At 42.9% G+C, this 22,829-nt stretch overlaps 2 protein-coding genes across 2 annotated transcripts; both read left to right on the top strand.

Moving 5' to 3' along the window:
• The first annotated feature begins 9,966 nt into the window (after window positions 1–9,966).
• Window positions 9,967–10,887, top strand: LOC142851004 (olfactory receptor 13A1-like). Its single transcript, XM_075974896.1, has one exon. The coding sequence runs from the start codon at window positions 9,967–9,969 to the stop codon at window positions 10,885–10,887; it is 921 nt and encodes a 306-aa protein (XP_075831011.1).
• A 3,194-nt stretch (window positions 10,888–14,081) lies between these two features.
• LOC142851355 (olfactory receptor 13A1-like) lies at window positions 14,082–18,837 on the top strand. Its single transcript, XM_075975215.1, has 2 exons — window positions 14,082–14,180; window positions 17,902–18,837. The coding sequence occupies exons 1-2, from the start codon at window positions 14,082–14,084 to the stop codon at window positions 18,835–18,837; spliced, it is 1,035 nt and encodes a 344-aa protein (XP_075831330.1).
• Window positions 18,838–22,829: the final 3,992 nt, after the last annotated feature.

Below are 22,829 nucleotides of genomic sequence, written 5' to 3'. Positions count from 1 at the left end.
CTCCATTCCTCCCTGTCAAATTCTTTCAGAAATGCTTTCAACTGGACCCCCAGTAGTCACACCTGGTAGGGATGATGGTAGGTGAGCCACACTATCCTTCCTGCCCTCCATTATGATCTTTCCATTCTTGTAGGGCATTTTATTTGTATTTTAATAAATAATGTTTGCCTGAAGACCAGAGAGTAAAAGAGCAGCTCTGGTCAAGCTGACAGATCAAACAGTGGCAACACACACCTTTAATCCCAGGAGCCACACTAGATGCCATAGAAACAAGGCAGTGGATGTCTTTAATCCCAGTGGTGAATGCCTTTAATCCTAGAACTAGAGAGGAGTTTAAGATGGGAGGAGACAACTCTTAGACTCAGCCATTCTGAGATTACTTGGAGGCAGGATCACCATTTTGGAGTGAATTTGAGGCAAGAGCCAGAGGCTGCTTTCTTTGCTTTTGGATCTTTATGTTGAACCCCAATTTCTCTCTCTGAAATTTTATTAATCATGCTTCACATTCTCACGCACACCCAGTAACAACCTGCTTACAGTGCCTGTACTCTGACTTCAGTTATGTTCACTGGAGACTTGAACTCTTGCTTCAGATACAGGGTCCCCTAATGTCTCTGTCTTTCCAGATAATTTTTTAACACTAGCCTAGTTCAAGAATACCCCCTTTCTACCATATTTCCAACTCCATATGGATGCCAATTATAGGTGTGAACAGGATCCCCTTTAGTTTTGAAACCCAGTTCGGCCTTTTCTCCATGGCCACATCTATCCCACTCTGACATGCAGTCACATAAACAAGAGCTCAGTACTGGGAAACCCACATTCACCAGACTTTTACAAGATCCAGAGGGAACAACAGAAACTGGGGAATAGAACACCCACCCAACAAAGACAAGATCAGATACCAACACCTTTCACTTCAGTCATCCCATTCCAGATGCCTAGACACCAGCACAAAACCACAAATACCTGAAGTCAAGACAAGGATGCTTCCACAAGAACTAGTATCCCAACTACATCAGACCCCAAGATACGTAATATAGTTGAAGTGCAAAAAAGGATTCAAAAATGATTGTGAATATGTTCAAGAACCTTAAACAGTATTTGAGTATATTCTTTATTGGAGTCTGAAAACACAAATGGTAGAATTAATATATTTACAACAATTCATGACATGAAAGAGGGATTTAACAAAGCAAAACAAACAAACAACAGAATCTCTAAAGAAAACCCAAACTAGCCATGAAGTGGTGGTGCATCCCTTAATCCCAGCACTCCATAAGCAGAGGAAGGAGAATCTACATCAGTTCAAGGTCAGTCTCGTCTATAAGAGCTAGTTTGAGGAGAAGCTCCAAAGCTACAGTGAAACCCTGTCTAAAAAACAAAAAAAAAAAAACAGACAAACAAAAACAAGAAAGAAAAAAGAAAAACAAAACCCAAACTGAGATAAAACTGGAAATAAAATGTTTAAGAAGTGAAACATCAAAACCTCAGAAGACAAACTCACCAATATAGTACTAGACTTGGAAGAGAGAATTTCAAAAGTTGAAGATATGATACAAGAATGGATATTAAAGATAAAGAAAATGTGAAATCTGGAAAATTCCTGAAACAAACCATCCAGGAAATCTGAGACACTATGAAAAGACTAAATATATGAACACTTGGGATATAAAGAGAAGAGCCTCAGGCAAAAATCAGAGAAAATATTTTCAACAAAAATTCCCTAACCTAAAGAAGGAGGTGCCTTTCAAAGTATAACAAACACACAGAATATCAAATAGACAGGAAAAAAAAGAAATTCTCCGTGACACATGATAATCAAATGCTAAATGTACAGAACAAAGGAAGAATATTAAAAGCTATAAAGGGAGAGAGTAAGTAACATATAAAGGCATGACCATTAGAATAACACCTAACAAGTAAAGTCATGCCCATTAGAATAACACCTGACTTCTTTTTTTTTGTTTTTTTTGAGACAGAGTTACTCTGTGGAACTTTGGCTGTCCTGGAACTCAGTCTCTAGAACAGGCTGGAGTCTACCTCCCAAGTGCTGGGATTATAGATCTGTGTCACTACTTCCCGGCAGCACCAGACCTCTTAATGGAGACTCTAATAGCCAGAAGGATCTGGACATATGTTCTACAAACTCTAAGAGATCACTTATGCCCATCCAGATTAGTAAAAAGTGGGGATGATGTAGGTGGGTTTACAACAGAGTGGCGCTAATGTGGCCAATTAAATCCAATTAAAAACCTGAGAGGGCTTTAAAAAAAGGGAAAGGGAGTTTAACACAGCTTTTTGCTGTTTGCTAGGACGTGCCGTACAGAGATTTCCTGTTTCAGCAGTAGTGGCAGAAAAAAAAAGCTGCGCCATTTTAAAACGCAGCTTCCTGGGCTGTGCCGCCTGTACAAACTCCAGCTATGGAGCATTTGTGGGCTGGATGTTGGTGTGGCCGCTCGGGATCAGGAAGAAAGTACTGAGACCATGCCAATGGTTCGCCGCTCCCTGCCTGCACCTGGGCAGGCGGCGGGATCAGGTTTACTAGGCGTGCACAAGCGGGAGAGCATGGCGGATTTCTGCCGCCATACAGAGGGATATTTCCAGGCTGCACAGTGCTCTGCCTGGCAGATTTGGATGTAACTTAGACAAAATGCTCATTCTCAAGAGTTAAAGTGCTGAATGTGACTCCTACCTGGAGGCAAAAAAAGCTGTGCAGTTTTAAAACGCTGGCTTTCTAGGCTATGCTCCTAGTGCAACCTCTGTCTCTTGAGGGAGACAGAGAATTGGATGGGGTTTTATGAGTAAAATGCTTGCTTGCTTGATGGCAATGTGGACTTGCTGTGTGCCTGGAACCGTGTGCTGCTCAGGGGCACCAAATGGATCTGAGGCAGGAGGGGCTCTGGCTCTGCTTTGCCATGCTAAACTGTGCTGAACTCAGGCAGAAACTATGATAATTATCATAATAACAGTGCAGTTAAGGTTTAGACTGGGTAGAAAACAGGCGGTACCATACCGTATTACCCTTACATGGTGCAAGTTACGTTTTTAAGAAGTGCTTAGCATTTTAAATAGATCTCCTGGACAGTAAAATAGTTACAGGCAACGCAATAGGACAGATTCAGACATAAAAGACCTCTAAATGGGTCAATGTTGGATGAGTGTTATGTAGGCTTGGGAGAGAGAGGAAAAAGAATATAGAGAATAAAGTTAATGCCTTAAAAAAAGGGTAAAGTCTTTAAAGAGACAGAGTACAGATAGTTATAGATTAAAAGAAATAAAGAAAAATACGCCACATAAAAATGGAAAATTCACAGAAAGTTTGGATTCTGTATTTTCTTTCAATTTTTTGACTGTGAAGGAGCTAAATACAGAGAGACATTTCATTGTGTGGTCTGATAAGCTGATCCAACATGTATGTTCTAAAGGTATCATGACTTTCAAATTTGGGTCTAAGGATATAACGTTTTGGAGAGGGTCTTCTTTTGTTTTCACAGAGGATGAGACCCTGTGGATTGTTTCTATCCCAATATGGTATGATAAACCATGCTCTCCTGAAAGATCACCATGAACACCTTCAGAAAATTACTTCACTCAACTGCCAACTGAAATGAACCTAGCAGACAGGTTATACCATGAAAGACCTAAATAACAGCGCCCCCCCAGTCAGCATGAAGCAGTTTGGAGAGAAATAACTGTGCCCATATTCCCAAATATTGTTTATAATGTTCTTTTACAGTTAGGGGGATATGATATAAATATGAATTATTTGCCTTGGTATAGATTTTGCTTTATTGATAGAGATTTAAGGTCAAATTTGTTATGTGTATATGTATTTCTGATAGTGATTAAGGTATCGTGATTGTACAGTTCATTTAAAAATGTACTGTATATGGGTGCGCCCCTCGCGGTCCTGAGTTCCTTGCTCGTGCTCTCTCTCCTTCTGCTCCTGATTTGGACCTTGAGATTTCAGTCCTGTGCTCCAATGTGGGTCTCTGTCTGTCTCCTTTCATCGCTTGCTGAAGGTTAATATTGAGGAGGATGCCTATATGTTTTTCTTTGGGTTCTCCTTATTTAGCTTCTCTAGGATCACTAATTATAGGCTCAATGTCCTTGGTTTATGGCTAGAAACCAAATATGAGTGAGTACATCCCATGTTCCTCTTTTTGGGTCTGGCTTACCTCACAATGGGGATATTCTATCGGGAACTCACCAAGACCAGCTGGCCTGGGTCTGGAAAAGCCTGGGATAAAACTGGACTCTGAACATAGCGGACAATGAGGACTACTGACAACTCAAGAACAATGGCAATGGGTTTCTGATCCTACTGCACGCACTGGCTTTGTGGGAGCCTAAGCAGTTTGGATGCTCAACTTACTAGACCTGGATGGAGGTGGGGGTTCCTTGGACTTCCCACAGGACAGGGAACCCTGATTGCTTTTCGGGATGGGGGGGGGACTTAGTTGGGGGAGGGGGAGGGAAATGGGAGGCAGTGGCGGGGAAGAGACAGAAATCTTTAATAAATAAATTTAAAAAAAAAGAATTAAAAAAAAACAAAAACAAAATAAAAAATAAAAAAATGTACTGTATAATTAGGAAATATAGGTGTTAATGGATAATCATCAATAATAGTTAGGCTTGTAGTCATGTTAGATTTTCTAGATATATAGAGATATATTTCAGTTAGATAGACATTCTTCATATCTTTCAAAGACTGCAGAATATGGCATTTAATGTTTTAATAACTTAGGACTTTTCATGACAATGAGACAAGTCTGCTCCTGGCAACACCAATCTACTTCAAGAGGAAGATGGGCATTGAAGAGGCTCCTTATGGAGCTGGTTAGCCATTTGGGCAAGAAACTGCTCTTACCTGGACTGTTGCATAAACTGGACACAGAGAACCCACAGACAGAAGACTGCTGAACTTGCCTAAAGGTGAGATGATCTTTCGGGGTTCCTGACTCATGAAAGAGTCTGTGAGACATTCTTCAGGACACAGAAAAAAGTGACTGAACTGTCTTTGAATTTTCCTGCTTCATGGAAATGTCTGCTGGATTCTATGGGTCTGTAGGCTAAGATGGATGCCCCAATGGTACAAAAGAACTTTGGGTGACTGTCCAGACAGCGAGATGTCTCTGTCATTTCTAGAGTTTTGGAATTGCTTACTTCTTTGATGGAGTTGAAAAATGGATAGTCATAGTTTTAGTTTTCCTTAATTATGATAAAAGATAAAATAGATATAAATATTGTAACTGTAATTCTTGCTTGATAACTGTTTTGTTATATGTAATTTTACTATGTTAAAGTGAAAGCCTTTCTTTTTTGTTTAAACAGAAAAAGGGGAAATGATGTAGGTGGGTCTTCCATCTATGTGTTAATTTCATTGGTTAATAAAGAAACTGCCTTGGCTTTTTGATAGGGCAGAACTGAGATAGGTGGAGTAGACTGGACAGAATTCTGGGAGAAAAAAAGCAGAGTCAGGCAGACGCCATGCTTCTTCTTCCCAAGATGGACAGTGGTTAGAATCTTCCCAGCAAGCCACCACTTCATGGTGGTACACAGGTTATTAGAAATGGGTTAGCCAAAATGTGAGAGTTAGCCAATAAGAGGCTAGAGCTAATGGACCAGGCAGTGTTTAAATGAATATAATTTGTGTGTTGTTATTTCGGGTGTAAAGCTAGCCATCCGGGAGCTGGGCAGGACAAAAAGCAGGCCTGCCAAAAGCTCCCATTACATGGAGAAATGCCACACTAGAGACTTAACAGCACATCTGGAAGCTCTAGAAAAAAAGAAGCAAACTCAGCCATGAGGAGCAGATGACAGAAAATAATTAGATTGAGGACTGAAATCAATAAAATAGAAACAAAGAAAACAATACAAAGAATCCATGAAACAAATACCTGGTTCTTTGAGAAAATCAACAAGATAGACAAACCTTTACCCAAAATAATCAAAAGGCAAAGAGAGAACATTCAAATTAACAAAATCAGAAATAAAAAGTGGGACATTACAACAAACACTGAGGAAATCCAGAGAATCATTAGGCTATATTACAAAAACCTGTGCACTGCAAAACAGGAAAATGTAAACGAACCGGACAATTTTCTGGATAGGTACCACATACCAAAATAAAGTCAAGACTAGGTGAACAATTTAAATCTACCTATAACCTGTAAGGAAATAGGAACAGTCATCAAAAGCCTCCCAACCAAAAAAAGTCTAGAAAAGATAGTTTCAGTGAAGAATTCTACCATATAGCTAATACCTATATTCCTCAAAGTGTTCCATATAATAGAAACAGAAGAAACTTTGCCAACCTTTTTTTATTAGGCTACAAAGATTCTGATACTAAAAACACACAAAGACCCAACCAAGAAGGAGAACTATAGACTAATCTTATCTAATGAATATAGATGCAAAAATACTCTATAAAATACTGACAAACCGAATCCAAGAACACATCAAAAGAATTATTCACCATGATCAAGTCAGCTCATTCCAGGGATGCAGGGATGGTTCAACATACAAAAATTTATCAGTAAAATAAAATAAATAAAACTTTATTTATAAAGTTTTATAAAATAAATAAAACATATAAATAAACTTAAAGAAAAGAACACTTATGATCATCTCATTAGATGCTGAAAAGGCATTCGACAAAATCCAACACCCCTTCATGATAAAGATCTTGGAGATATCCATGATAAAAGGGACATATATAAAGATAATAAAAGAAATATACAGCAAGCTGTCAGCCAACATCAAATTAAATGGAGAGAAACTCAAAGTAATTCCACCAAAATCAGGAACAAGACAAGGTTGACCATTCTTTCCATATCTATTCGACATAGTTATTGAAGTTCTGGCTAGAGAAAATTGGAAAGAAAAACATTGAACTTTCGCTATTTGTAGATGATATGATAGTATACATAAGTGACACCAAATATTCCACTAGGAACCTCCTACATTTGCTAAATACCCTCAGTAATGTGGCATTTGACTGATTCTTGTGCCTCTTCTTGGGTCTTTGTGAGCCCCTAAGAGCACAGCTCAGTTGATTCTGTGGGTCATGTTCTCCTGGTGTTCTTGATCCCTCTGGTTCCTACAATTCTTCCTCCCCTCTCTTTCTTGGGGTTCCCTGAGCTACAAAGGGAAGGACCTGATGGAGATCTCCAAGTTGGGCTCTCTCTCTCTCTCTCCCTCTCTCTCCAATGTTCAGCTGTGGATCTCTGCATCTGTTCCCATCAACTGCCAATGGAAGCCTCTCTGATGACATCATATCACATCTTGATGTCCTCTAGGAATTGCTTAAATCTTGAGTACTGCTAAGACTGTTGAATTTGCTGTTATGCTAAGTGGGCGAGGTTTTGTGAGGGATTTAGAATGTGTATATTGACAGAGATCAAAAGCTTTAAAGGATTTGTAACTAAAGGTAGCCAGTGGTCATTTGGTTTGTGAACATTTTAGCTCCTTTGGATTTTTTGTAAAGGAAGATTCTGAATAGGTTACTTTATGCACTGTTCTATGACTGCAAGAGATGATTTGCCCACCTGCTGTGGGACTTCTGGCTCTACAGGGAAGCCAATCTGCTGTAAAGAACTCAGGTGCCTTGTTATCTATACCCAGTGCCACAGAACATGGTGGAACTGAAGTCCTGTTTACCGATGCTGATCTTCATCTCCAGACTTCACACACTCTGTCCTCATAAGAGGGTTTGAACACTGCAATGAAAAGTTTCATACACTCATGACCAACCTCAACTGTGATGTCTCATATTGACCACACTCCCCATACAATGAATGAGAGTGGCCCTTGCTCAGTCTCCCTATATGATGATAAACCAATCAGTGTTGGTTTATTGATAGAACTATGTCACATCAAGATTATATGGTTAGGAGAGGTTCCACAGTCTACTCTCAGGATTTGTATATTAATGTGAAATCCATCTTTCTTTGTGGATCAAATGGACATGACTTTAGCCAAGCTATCTTGAGGGCATCCCCAGGGTGGAACACACAGCAGAGGTCAGTGTCCTAGACCTGTGCATATGGCCTCGGGTGCCTCCTTTCTCTGTGCCTTAGTGTCCTGGTGCCTCAGCTTTGGAACTATGGCCACCGTAGGGACTCCTGTTTACTTCAAAGTGGGTAATTGCTCTCTGAGGGCCACTTCCTAGCAATCTCAGTGTCCACGCCAAGGGGCAGACCCTGCTTTAAGGTCAACAGCAAACAAAAGAGACAGAGGACTCTCATCCTGTGGCCACATTGAATGTTCTCCATGACATGCAGACATCTTGGACTTAGATGGACACTCAGTGACAACTTCTCTTTCCATGTGAGCTGATCCTTCCTCTACTTACATCTTTCCTTAGGCATTTACCTTACCTGCTTTTCCGTGTGTGTGTGTGTGTGTGTGTGTGTGTGTGTGTGTGTGTGTGGTTAGTCTCAAAACTGTTACCAGAGTCACTTTCCTTCACAGTTTCAGTTTGAAACTATGAACTTGGCCTCTGTGGGTCAGCTTTGGGACCTGTCTGAGCCGTTGCTCATTGCTGAACAGAAAGCTTGGCCTTTGACTTGGTTCTGGGGCAGATCAGAATCTCTGAGATAGGCATGGTAGTTTCCCATGAATCTGGTGCAGAGTTCAGGGCTCAAAGCCACCTGTGACCCAGAGCTGCAGGCAGACAGATTGAGATGCAGACAGAGGGGATTTGGGGGCTCAACTGAGAAGCCCTGAGTGCTGTATGAGGCCATGGGGCATCTGAAAGGAATGATGACAGACAAACCTGTTTTGATTTTGCAGGGACAGTTATTGGCCTAGAGATTTTATGGGTTTCTTGGTTCTTCAGTGGGAGGAGGTAGAAGGGAGGTATCAAAATCTTAAGTCCAGTTCTCAAGCTAACCCTGCAGGAGAAAGGCCTTGTTCTGTGCATTTGCAGGGGAGAAGATATGCTTCCTTGTTCAGGACATACCCTGGTGTGAGTCCTTAGTTTCCATGTAGCCAACAACCTACTCCTGCATCTCCAGAAAGGGTCTGGGACCACTCACTCCCATGGAGACACTAGAGAAGACAGAACGTTTTTTTTTTTTACCACTTGCTGATCAGTCCATGTGCTCCTCGGCCTGAGAGGTCCATATATTTGAAGAGTCATTGGTGATTGGAGACAGATGGGTTTATTAGATATAGTGAAGAAAGACTTGAGACGGGGCAAGGGTGAAAACCTAGAAATTTGAGCCCTGGGTTGAAACTGTGTCCATGCCTTTCATGATGTGTTTCCAGCCTAGACACCTTCTCTGGTAGGTACAAGCCTCCACCAGGCCCAGGGAAGGGAAGATGCCTCTCTACCTCACTAGGTATATTATCCACAAAGAAGGCCTAGGGTGGCCAGGGAGAAATAGACAGTTGTGCTGTTCACAGTGATATGATCATTTCCTTCCCAAGAGCCAGGACCGTCTGTGCCGACTGCATGTTATACTGCCACTGCTCCATGCTCCAGTCCCCAATCACGCTTCCCCAGAACTGCTTGGCAGCCTGCATCTGAGAAGCCTGACCAACCCCTTCATGAGGCTGCTCATCTCTAGGTCCAGAAACACCTGTGCTGGAGACCAGATTGGCCCTTGGCATGTTTTAGCAGTCTTGATTATATGTTTATAGGAGTTCCAGGTCTCAGGATATCATAGCACATGATCAATATCAAAGCTAAAAGATGTTACAAAGGGATACTGCCCACCACAGGCAGGGTTTTCTTTTATTCTGGGTCTTTTGTATGCAGAGTGCAGAGCTCAGACTAGTGCGCTAGGTTGAGAGATGATGTCATCATGTTACTTATGTGCTTTCTATACCAACAGCACCCATGACAAGCATTCCGGCTGCACCCTTAGTGAGATGATGGATGCTCTACACCCTGTGTCTCCTTGACCATACCCACCTGTGTCACAGTAACTCCCAGGGGCTCATTCTAAAATCACAATGAACAACTATACGGCTGTGGTAGAGTTTGTCCTGCAGGGATTCTCTAAGAATCATGCATTCCATGCTTTTTTCTTGGTATTTTTTCCCATTTCCTATCTAATGGCTCTTGCAGGAAACACCCTCATTTTCATGGCCATCAGCCTGAACCCAAGTCTTCACACCCCCATGTACTTCTTCCTTGCAAACCTGGCTCTGATGGACATTGTCTGCACATCCACTGTTCTTCCCAAGCTGTTGGAGGGTCTGGTGGGGAAGGGCAGCCACATCTCTTATAAGGGATGCTTGACCCAGATTTTCTTCCTAACCTGGGTTCTGGGGGCTGAGCTGCTGCTGCTCACAGCCATGGCCTATGACCGCTATGTGGCCATCTGTCGCCCACTGCACTACAGCATGCTGATGAGTCGGCCCGTCTGTGTCCTGCTGGCGGGCAGTGTGTGGGTCATCAGTGCAATCAACTCATCCCTGAATACTTACCTGATGGCACGGCTCCATTTCTGTGGCCCCAACCAAATCCGCCACTTCTTTTGTGAAATTCCAGCAGTGCTACTGCTGTCTTGCAGCCCAACCACCCTCAACGACATTATGACTGTCATCGCAGATGTTTATTTTGGTGTGATCAACTTCCTGTTTACCATGGTATCCTACAGCTTCATCATTGCCAGTATCCTACGCATCCGCTCTGCCGAGGGTAAGAGGCGTGCTTTCTCCACGTGCTCTGCCCATCTGGTGGTGGTCATCTTATACTATTCTACTGTCATCTATACCTATGTACAGCCTGGCTCTGGATCCTCCGGAAATAGCAAGGTGGCTGCCTTAATATACACAGCAGTCAGCCCTACCCTGAATCCCCTCATTTACTCTCTGAGGAATAAGGATGTCAAAGTAGCTCTCAGGAAGGTGTTTCCCTCTGTCTGTTGAGGAGGTAGAAAGCAGTGGTATGGCTTGATCCAGCTGTTGGTGTCACTGGAACCTATGACTAAGAATCTGATGTCATGACAAGGAACAGAAGAGCAATTTATGTTACAGATGTACACACAATGTGCTTCTCTTGAAGGAGACACTGGCCATTTCTTTCTGTCTGTGTGAGGGTCCGTGTTTGGGACAGGCTGCATGTCTGTAGCCTGGTGTCACCGATGTCGGCGTTTTTGGAATCCTTTGTTGTTGAAAATCATCCAGACCCCTATATTTGACTTCAGAAGAACTGTGTCTGGTGGGAACAGAAGGTAGGGGGAGGGGGAGGTGGTGAGACAGGGAGGGGGGAGGAGAACTTGAGGAAATGGTATGGTCCAGATGGAGGGAGGAACATGGAAAGAGATGTTTTGATTGAGGGAGCCATTATGGGTCTGGCAAGAGACCTGGCACTGGAGAGATTCCCAGAAGGCCAGAGGATGACCCTGGCTAAGACTCTAAACAATAGAGGAGAGAGTGCCCAAACTGGCCTTGCCTTGTAATCAGACTGATGAATATGTTAAATGCTACAATAGAACCTTCATTTAGCGGCTGCCAGAAACAGAGGCAGAGACCTACAGCAGAGCAAAGGGCTGAGCTCCCAAAGTCCAGTTGAAGAGTGGGAGGCATGAGAATATGAGCAGAGGTCAAGACCGTGATATGGACAGAGTTCCCCAACTCCAGCTGAACAGGATCAGAATCAGCATGGGTCCAAACTAGTCTCCTGTATGTGGGTGACAGTTGTGTGCCTGGGGTTGACACCAGGATTTGTCCCTTCTGTTTGTCCGGGCTTTTGGGGAACATATTCTCTTTGGATGGATGCCTTGCTCAGCCTGGATATAGTGTGGAAGGTCTTGGACCTTCCCCAAAGCAATGTACCTCGCCCTCTGAGAGGAGTGGCTGGTGGGTGTTGTGGGAGGATAAGTGGAGGGAATGAGAGGGTGGGAGGGAGTGGAACCTGGGATTGCTATGTAAAATGAAAAAAAGATAGTTTGTTTTAATTTTAAAAAGAAATAAAATGAAAGAAATTACAAAAAGCATTTAGTAAATTCAAAGGAAAAATATTCATAACCTACACTCTGCATTTTTCAATCTTTATATGTCTTTTTTATTCTAGTATATCTTTAAAGACTTTGTTGTATTTTTTAAAACTAATTGTTTTTTAGTTGTCTATACTGTTTTTCCTCTCTCTCCCATCATATGGACCTTTGTAAAGACACTTTGTCTTTCTTAGAGGTCTATTATGTCTGAATTTGTCCTATTGTGTATCTGAAATACTTATCTGAGAAAATCAACAAGAAAGACAACCCTTATCCAAACTAATCAATAAGTAGAGAGGAGAACATCCAAATTAACAAAATCAGAAATGAAAAGCAGGACAGAACAACATACACCGAGGAAATCCAGAGAATCATTGGGTCATACTACAAAAACCTGTTCTCCACAAAACTGGAAAATGTAAAAGAAATGGACAGTTTTCTGGATAGGTACCACATATCAAAATTAAATCAAGACCAGGTAATCAATTTAAATATACCAATAAACTGCAAGGATATAAAACCTCACCAAAAAAGTGGCATCAGCTGGCAAACGTGTTCAAATACCTAAGCTTATAGAGTAATTTGTCATCCAAATCAATACATCATCTGCCCCTAACTGATCCCCATGGCAGGAATGAACTGCTTCCTCTAGGTCTGAGATTGTAATTGTCACATGAGGGAAGGTTGGTTTTGTTCTGATATAGGCCAGAGGCTCTTGCTGGATACTCAGGCCAGAGAAGGCAGGATGCTGAGGCGAGCACAGTTCACAGGTTGGAAAGCCAGAACAGGAGTGAAGTACTTAGGAACAGAAGATGGTGTGGAGGGGACAAACACTTGCACTGGAGTTTGTGATTTTGTAACATATTTACTCTTGTGATGTGTTTGTTAATGTTTTTCTTAGCTTTCTTAGCAAATACAAACTTTGGATAGTCAGGTACAATCGTATCAGAGGCTCAGGTAAGAAGATCTGATGTTAAATGCAAACCTGAGCTACACAAAAGACTCTGCCTTGGAAAAAAAAAGACAAACACAAAAACAAGTCCACTACAAGAATCACAGAGAGCATCTGGGGCTGAGTTGAGATTGTCTAGACCCAGAGGTAGAAACAGAGACTTCTCTAGAGAAAGATCTTGTGAGAGGAAGTTCAGGATTTTTTTCCAGATGGGCTAGCCTCCCAGCCCAATGCAATGAGACAGGTAGACACGCTAGACAAGATTGGCACACAAGGTCTATCCCTATGAAGGATTCCAAGCTTTAGAAATACCAGTAAAGCTGTAAAACAGGACGAGCTCTAGAAACATCCATGCATGGATGGGGTTGTGTTTCTACTTTTCATGAGTGAGTGTGATCAAGAACTGATGCCTCCCTCTCTGAAGCTATGGAGTGAGTTTAGTACATGTAACTGGATTTATATAGGTGTGTTAAAATATTAACACATTTGTCTTCAGAGATCATAACTAAATGGGGTCCCAGCAGTTCTTTATGGCCAAACTGATGGATAGGAAAGAATCAAATGTAAAGGGAAGAAATTGGTCCCCAGTAACTGAAACCTGGAATTAAATAGCCCCATGTGCAACATCCTCTAGGCAGCTCCAGGACATTAACAAGAGGAACTCCTGTATAGACAAGCAAAAAGAAGAGTCAACAATCGTCCTATGAAGCAAGGTGGGTCCAAGGTTATATTCAGATCAGTTCTCATTTAGTCTATGCAAGAGGGAGCCACCAAGGTATCCTAAGTACAGCTCTTCTTAGATGTAGCCCAGACAGACCCACCTGACTCCATGATGAATGTTCATTTTACAGCGTCCCAGAGGGTTGACCAACAGGGGTTCCTACACATGTATTATGTGTAATGTCAGTCTTTTTAATATACTGGGAGTACTATTGCTAAGGACATGGTGCTCTGTGTGTTCTGCAGGAGCCCATCGAATGCCTTCAGAACTTGCTTGCCTAGAGCTTCAGTGAGCAGCTTCCCCTCAGTTTTCTTCTGAGCCCTCTCTCATGTTTGGGGTGGGATAGGAGATAATTCTGCAACTGCCTCTGAAATAGAAATTTAAACATTGGCCCATTGTGCCTTCTGACCTTCAGGAATCAAAGCCTCCTGTATTCTGTGCCATACCAGAGATGGAGCAGGGTGGCCAGCTACAAGGGGCAGAGAACAGACCAGATACAGGGCTGTCCACCCCACTCAAGCCTGTCCCTATAGCTCGTGCTGGTTTTCTGGTAAGTGACTGAGTGTGATCAGTACAGCACTGATCCACCAAGTGTAATTCCACAGATGGAACAGAGTCCCCACCAGCCGCACCATCAGTTACTAGGTTCACGGTAACACTGGCACACCTCATCACTGGAATAATCGGGTGCCCTGCTCTGTGGATAATTACTGCTCCAGGTCAATGAGGGTCAAATGAGTATCAGTTACTCAATAACCAATTAGCCCCAAATTTGAGGCTTATATGCTACAAACATAGTCACTTGCTTTGAACCATGAGATTTCCCTATGCCAGTGTTGCAGAGGGATAGATTGCTTATTAGTTTTGTATGATTGTATTATCCTTTTATGGAAAATTGACTAGAAAATCAGATGTAGTTGAAGCTCATATCGTATCTTATTTTATTTATTTTTATTTTCTTAATGTTTTTTAATACATCTAAACTGCAGTTTTCCCTCCCTTCACTCTTCTTAATACCTCCCTCACCTCACACCAACATCCACTTCAGAGCAGTTTATAAAAAATCAGGCTTCCAAGAGATATCAGTCCAACATGGCTAACAAGATATATTAAGACTAGACACCAACCCTCATATCAGAGCTGGGCCAGCCAATTCAGTAGAAAATAAAGGGTCTCAGGAGCCCGCAGAAGAGTCAGAGACAGCCCCAGCTCCTGCTGTTAGAAGTCCCACAAAACCGCCAAGTTAACAACTATAACATACATGCAGAGGACCCAGTGCAGGCTCATGCTGTCCCTATGATTGTCTCTTCAGTCTTTGAGAGCCCGAAGAGCCCTGGTCAGTTGATTCTGTGGGTCATGTTCTCCTGGTGTTCTTCATGCCTCTGGTTCCTACAATTCTTTCTTCCTCTCTTCCTTGGGGTTCTCTGAGAAACAAAGGGAAGGACCTGATGGAAATCTGCCCCTTGGGCTCTCTCTCATGTTCAGCTGTGGATCTCTGCATCTCTTCTCATCAACTGCCAATGGAGGCCTCTCTGAAGACATCATATCACATCTTGATGTCCTCTAGGAGTTGCTCAAATCTTGAGTTGTGCCGAGACTTGAATTTGCTGTCATGCTAAGTGGGTGAAGTTTGTGAGGGATTGAGAATGTGTATATTGATAGAGTTCAAGGACTTTGGAGGATTTGGAACTTAAGGTGGAAAATGATCATTTCATTTGTAAGGTGTGTATTATTTTAGCTCCTTTGGATTCTTTTAATGGCTAATTATAAAGGGATTACTTTCTTAACTGTTCTATGACTGCAAGAGATGATTTGCCCACCTGCTGTGGGACTTCTGGCTCTGCAGGGAAGCCAATATGCTGCTAAGAACTCAGGTGCCTTGTTATCTATACCCAGTGCACAGAACATGGTGGAACTTAAGTCCCGCTTACCGATTCTGGTCTTGATAACCACAGACTTCACACACTGTGTCCTCATGAGAGGATTTGAAAACTGAAATGAAAAGATGTGTACACTCATGACCAACCTCAACTGTGATGTCTCATATTGACCACACTCCCCATGCAATGAATGAGAGTGGCCCTTGCTCAATCTCCCTATACAATGAGGGAGCAATCGGTGTTGGTTTATTGATAGAACTATGTCACACCAAGATTGTATGGTTAGGAGGGGTAAGCCCATAGACTGTGCTCAGTGATTGTGTGTTAATGTGAAGTCCATCTTCCTACAGGGATCAAATGGACATGACTCTCAGCCAAGCTGTCTTGAGGGCATCCCCAGGGTAGAAGTCACCATAGGGGTCAGTGTCCTAGGCCTATGCATATGGCCTCAGGTGCCTACTTTCTCTATGCCTAAAAGTTCTGGTGTCTCAGCTTGGGGACTATGGACACCATAGGGATTCCTGTTTACCTCAAAGTGGGTAATTACTCTCTGAGGGCCACTCCCTAGTAAGCTCAGTGTCCACGCCAAGGGGCAGACCCTACTTTAAGGTTAACAGCAAACAAAAGAGAAACAGGACTCTCATTCTGTGGCCACACTGGATGTTCTCCATGACATGCAGACATCTTGGACTTGGATGCACTCAGGGACATCTTCACTCTCCATGTGAGCTGATCCTCCTCACATCTTTCCTATGGACTTCTTTCTGCCTTCCCTGCTTTTTTTTCTTTGTGTGTGTGTGTGTGTGTGTGTGTGTGTGTGTGTGTGTGTGTGTGTGTGCAAGTTTGATTATTCTCAAAAGATATTTGGTTTTGTTCTAACCTATTCCAATATTTTAAAAAATTGTTACCAGAGTCACTTTCCCTCACAGTTTCAGATTGAAACTATGAACTTGGCCTCTGTGGGTCTGCTTTGGGACCCATCTGAGCTGTTGATCAGTGACGATCAGAAAGCTTACATTCCAATTTGGCTCTGAGGCAGCTCTGAATCTCTGATAGAGGCATGGTGGTTTCCTGTGAATCTGGTGCAGAGTTCAGGGCTCAAAGCCACTTGTGTCCCAGAGCTTTTGACAGATAGGTACTGGGCTGAGAGGCCAACAGAGGGGATTTGGGGGCTCAACTGAGAAACCCTGAGTGCTGTATGAGGCCATGGGGCATCTGCAGGGAATGCTGACAGACCAGATTTGCTTTTGCAGGGACAGGTACTAGCCCCGGAGGGTATATGGGTTTCATGATTCTTCAGTGGGAGGAGGTCGGGGAGGTATCAAAAGCTCAGGACTAGTTCTCAGGCTCACCCTACAGGAGAGAGGCCTTGATCTGTGCATTTGCAGGGGAGGAGAAATGCTTCCTTGTAAAGGACATACACTAGAGTAGGTTCTTTGTTGCCATATAGCCAAAAGCCCATTCCTGAATCTCCAGAAAGGGTCTGGGATAACTAACTCCCATGGAGACACTAGAGAGGTCAGAACTTTTTTTTTAACCACATGCTGATCAGTCTATGTTCTCCTCGGCCAGAGATCCATATGTATGAAGAGGCCTGGGTGATTAGATATTCATAGGTGTATGAGATGTATGGAAAACAGACTTGAGACTGAGCAAGGATGCTAGCCTAGAAATTTGGTGCCTGGGTTGAAGCTATGTCCATGCCTTTAATGCTGTTTTTCCAGCCCCAGCACAGCCTGACACCTTCCCTGAAAGGCATAAGACTCCACAAGGTCCTATCTGCCTCACTGGGTTTACTATCCACAATGAGTACTTAGGGTATCCAGGAAGAAATAGACAGTTGTGCTGTTCACAAGAGATATGTGGATTTCATTCCCAAGGGCCAAGACCGTCTGTTCCAACTGCATGTTATACTGCCACTGTTCCTTGCTCCAGTCCCCCAAGCATGCTTCCCCAGAACTGTTTTGCAGCCTGCATCTGAGAAGCCTAGCCAACCCCTTGATAAGTACAAAAAAAAAAAAACCTGTGCTGGGGACCAGATTGGCCCTTGGTATGTTTTAAAAGAATGACACATATGTTTATAGGAGTTCCAGGTCTTAGGATATCATAGGACATAATAAATACCAAAGATAACAGTTGTTATAGAGGGATACTGCTTACCACAGGCAGGGTTTCCTTTTGTTCTGGGTCTTTTGTGTGCAGAGTTCAGACTAGCACACACTATGTTGAAGATGATGTCATCATGTTAATTATGTGCTTTCTACAGCAACAGCATCCATGACAAGCATTCCTAGTCACACCTGAAAGACCCCATGAGAGATGATGGATGCTCTACACCCTGTGTCTTCTTGACCATACCCAGCTGTGTCACAGTAACTCCCAGGGGCTCAGTTTCAAATTGCAATGAACAACTATACGGATGTGGCAGAGTTTATCCTGCAGGGATTTTCTATGGATCCTGGGTTCCAGGCTTTCTTCTTGACCTTTTCCTCCACTTTCTATATCCTGGCTCTTGCAGGAAACACCCTCATTTTCATGGCCATCAGCCTGAACCCAAGTCTTCACACCCCCATGTACTTCTTCCTTGCAAACCTGGCTCTGTTGGACATTGCCTGCATATCCACTGTTCTTCCCAAGATGTTGGAGGGTCTGGTGGGGAAGGGCAACCTCATCTCTTATAAGGGATGCTTGACCCAGATTTTCTTCCTAATCTGGGTTCTGGGGGCTGAGCTGCTGCTACTCTCGGCCATGGCCTATGACCGCTATGTGGCCATCTGTCGCCCACTGCACTACAGCATGCTGATGAGTCGGCCCGTCTGTGTCCTGCTGGCGGGCAGTGTGTGGGTCATCAGTGCAATCAACACATCTGTGCACACTGGCCTGATGGCACGGCTCCATTTCTGTGGCCCCAACCAAATTCGTCACTTTTTATGTGAAATCCCAGCACTGCTACTGCTGTCTTGCAGCCCGACTACCCTCAACAAGATCATGGCTGTCATTGCTGATGTTTATTTTGGTGTGGTCAACTTCCTGTTTACCATGGTATCCTACAGCTTCATCATTGCCAGCATCCTACGCATCCGCTCTGCCGAGGGTAAGAGGCGTGCTTTCTCCACCTGCTCTGCCCATCTGGTAGTGGTCACCTTGTATTACTCCACTATCATCTATGCCTATGTGCAGCCTGGTTCTGGATCCTCCTTGGAAAATAGCAAGGTGGTGACCTTATTGTACACAGCAGTCAGCCCAACTCTGAATCCCCTCATTTACTCTCTGAGGAATAAGGATGTCAAAGTGGCCCTCAGGAAGGTGTTTTCCTGTGTCTGTTGAGGAGATAGAAAACACTGGTGTGGCTTGATCCAGCTGCTGATGAACTAGTTGGAACCTATGACTAAGAATCTGATGTCATGTCAAGGAACAGAAGTAACAGAAGTGCATTTTATGTGACAGACAAACATACAATGTGCCTCTCTTGGTGGCTACCGGGCATTTCTTCCTGTCAGTGAGGGCATCCATGGTTGCGGCAGGCTGCACTTTGAGATGGAGGAAGGACAGAGATGAGAGAGCCATTATGGGGCTGGAAAGAGACCTCACACTGGAGAGATTCCCAGAAGGCCATAAGAATGACCATGAGAGGGTGCCCGAACTGGCCTTGCCCTGTAATCAGACTGATGGATATCTTAAATGCTACAATAGAACCTTCATTTAGTGGCTGGCAGAAGCAGAGGCAGAGACCCAGAGTAGAGCAAAGGGCTGAGCTCCCAAAGTCCAGTTGAAGAGTGGGAGGAGTGAGAACATGAGGAGAGGTCAAGACCATGATGGGGACACGCACTGAAACAGTTTACCTGAGCTAATGGGAGCTCACCAACTCCAGCCGGACAAGGACAAAATCAAAATAGTCCCTCTGAATATGGGTGACAGTTGTATGGCTGAGGCAGCCTGCGGGGGACCACAGGTAGTGGCACAAAGATTTCTCCTTCATGCTTGCACTGACTTTTGGAAACCTATTCTTTTTGGATGGAAGTCTTGCTTGGCCTGGATATAGTGTGAGGCCCTTGGACTTTACCCAAGGTAATGTGCCTTACTCTCTCTGAGGAGTGGATGGGGGTGGTGGAAGGTATTGGTGAAGGGAAAAGAAGGAAGAGAGGGAGTGGTAACTGGGATGGGTATGTAAAATGAAAAAAGACAGCTTGTTTTCTGTTTAAAAAACTAAAACAAAATAAATTACAAAATATTCAATAAATTAAAGGAAAACGCATCAATATACATCATTCAGACACTCTGCATATTTTTCATCTTTGTGTGCCTTTTTATATTATTTTTACTCTATCTTTAAAGACTTTCTTTTATTGTTTAAAGCTATTTCTTTTTATTACTATCTATACTGTTTTTCCTCTCTCTCCCAAGCCTATGTACATTGTTTTTAAAACATGCTGTGTCTTGCTTAGAGGTCTATTATGTCTCAATTTATCCTATTGTGTATCTGATATCTTTTACTGACAAGGAGCATTTTTAAGAAATGCTAAGCTTTGTGGTTGCTGCAAGCCTGGAGGCTGGCTCCACCCCTCAGCCTTTCAATATAGCGGAGGTATGTTTCCTCTGTGAGCCCCATGTTCACCACCCCATCCAAGGATACAGTCGGTCTAAGCAACTTGCCATGTGCGCCCAATGCCTCATCATCACCAGCATCCAGCACATGTGCTCAGCTGGGGAGAAGCAGAAGGCATTACCTACCTACTCATCTCATCTGTCTTGGTTAATGTCTCTTTTGCTGTGAAGAGACACCATCACCATGACAACTCTTATAAGGAAAACATTTCATTGGGGTTGGTATTCAGTTCAGAGGTTAACATCATGGTGGGGAGGATGGCGGATGTGATGCTGGCTACATCTTGATCAGAAGGCAAACGGAAGTTGACTGAAACATTGGGCGGTATCCTGAGCTTAGGAAACCTCAAAAGCCTACCCCTACAGTGACACACTTCCTCCAGCCTTCTCAAACAAAGTCACATCTCCTAAAACTGCCACTCCGTATGTGATTATGGGGTCCAACTACATGCAAACTACCAGGCCACATTGATATGGAATTCCCTTCTATATGCTATGGATATGTTTTATTACAATTGGTTAATAAAGAATCTGCTTTGTCCTATGTAAGGGCAGAATACTGATGGGCAGGAAAACTAAACTAAATGCAGGGAGAAAGAATGCGGAGTCAGGCAGGTGCCATGTAACCACCCTAGAAGCAAGAAGAAACAAACCACAAGTCTCATAATAGAAATGGGTTAATTTAAGATTTAAGAGATATCTAGGAATACTTCTGAGTCATTGGACAAAGAGTATTCTAATTAATATCGATTCTGTGTGATTACTCGGGGCAGGGGCAGTCAGGAAATGAAGAATCAGTCTCCATTTACACCACATCATTATGCTCTCTATTAATCATCCAAGTTCAGTGTCGCCTTCCAACTTGCCCAGAGAGAAATTAATTGCCTGCAGGAATGTACGAGTTCCTGAGCTGCACACTGAGCCCCTTCACCTGTGCACTGAAGAACAAGAATGTCAAGGATGCTTTGAAGAGACTTTTGCACTCCCTTCGATGTTAGTTGGAAATATGTACATTGCCGTTCTGACACTGTAAGCCTGTCTCTCACCTGCCTTACTAAGAGTATCTTCCTGTCTTTGTGCTTTGTGTTCTGTCTTTGTGTTTGACTGTGGATGTTATAGAAAATTGCCTTCAAATTCAGAACCTGGATGTGTGTTTTTGTCCCATGTTGGTAGTTTTGATTAGTTGAAACATGTCTATGTACACCAAATAAATATTGATACACGTCACCCCAAGACCTGACAGTTGCTCTTCTTTTATATAGAAAGTCATGTTGCCTGCCCAAAGGGACACAGAGAGCCTTGCTTTTCTGAGCTAAGTACTTGCTTATCAGCTATACTTCCGGTATGCGTACATCACTATATCAATATGAACGTTGGTAAATAAATGATCTGATCTCAGTGTCTTCTCCCTATTTTACGTATAGTCAAGTGCTCTTCTTCAGCGGTTCACACGCTACCCCTCAGTCTTCCTTTACGAGTCAAAAGTGTCACATCACTTTGGAATCATTGAATGCAAAGCCTTGTAGCAGTGGAAGGTGAGGTGGAGCTGTTTCCTTACCATGTAGCAGCAGGGAACAGAGGAATTTAAACTGGTTTCTTCTCCCCCACCCCTTATCCCATGCTTCCCTGTCCAAGTGCAACTTGTACTATGCACTTTGAAGATGATACACAGCTGTGCAGTGAATTGTCTTTAGAAATAATTGAGAGATAATCATGGAGGAGTCTCTCAGGAAAATTTTTGGAAATCAATCCAGCCAAATTAACAATGAATATATTAAGTTAACCATCACAATCATAAACCACTGGCACGCTTCTGCTTTACCTGCTATTTTTCTCCACACTCCTTACTTTCATCTGTTTATCATGTTTTGTAAACCATCTGTTCTGTATTAGTCACGTGACTCTCTAGGATATAGACAAACCCCACGGTGTGTGAAAGGCTCAAGGTATACATGCTCACACCAACACAAATGCATCTGATAAGCTTTTTATTTCTAAGTTCCTGTCACAGTGGAACAGAGCTCACTGTGTTAACACTACATACAAGAAGCATTGTTGAATAGTAGCAACCTTGATGGATGGTTAGTTTATACAAAACTCATCCAGGCAGGAGAAATGCTGAGGTCCACATCAGAGTTATGATTTAACAAACCTCTGCAATGACGTGATGTCTGACAAGAGAACATCATGTCAGTATCAGGTTCTGGTCTCACATCTTTGGATGCTGAAATCAGGGAAGGTTCCATGGGGATCCTAGGCTCTAAGACTCAGCCTGTAACTCAGGGCATCTATGAGGATTTTCTTCCCTCAACCTGGGGAATGAACCAAGCACCAGGGAAAACTGTGAGGTAAGAGTGAGAAAGATGAACACAGAAAAATTAGGTCAGCAAATGACTAGAACAAGTGTGGGCAGGATTCATTATTCGCTAACTCCTTAGCCATTCACTCTTGGTCTTTTCTGCAGGGGTTCAGATATTATCAAATGGGTTTCACTAAAAGGACTGCACTCGAGATTTAACTAGATTTGATTTAGTAAGTCATAGAAATAGCTTAATATTTAATAGCTTTGAACATATTTGAACACATTTCTAAGTACAAGGTATAAATAGTTAAACTTATCTAAAACATTTGAATGAGTAGAAATCAGTGTTATCAGGTAAAAAGTATGTATTTCTTAGCTCAGGTCATGACTTAGCCTGTGGCCGCCAGAATCA

Source organism: Microtus pennsylvanicus, chromosome 5 (assembly GCF_037038515.1).
Source record: "Microtus pennsylvanicus isolate mMicPen1 chromosome 5, mMicPen1.hap1, whole genome shotgun sequence".
NCBI classification, from domain to species: Eukaryota; Metazoa; Chordata; class Mammalia; order Rodentia; family Cricetidae; genus Microtus; species Microtus pennsylvanicus.
This window is presented reverse-complemented; position numbering and strand designations above follow the sequence as displayed.

Excerpts from the sequence above, each read along its gene's own strand:
- LOC142851004 (XM_075974896.1), top strand. The coding sequence starts at position 9,967 with ATGAACAACTATACGGCTGTGGTAGAGTTTGTCCTGCAGGGATTCTCT.
- LOC142851355 (XM_075975215.1), top strand. The coding sequence starts at position 14,082 with ATGGAGCAGGGTGGCCAGCTACAAGGGGCAGAGAACAGACCAGATACA. Across the intron at positions 14,181-17,901 it reads TAGCTCGTGCTGGTTTTCTG|TTTCAAATTGCAATGAACAA; the intron begins GTAAGTGACTGA and ends CCAGGGGCTCAG.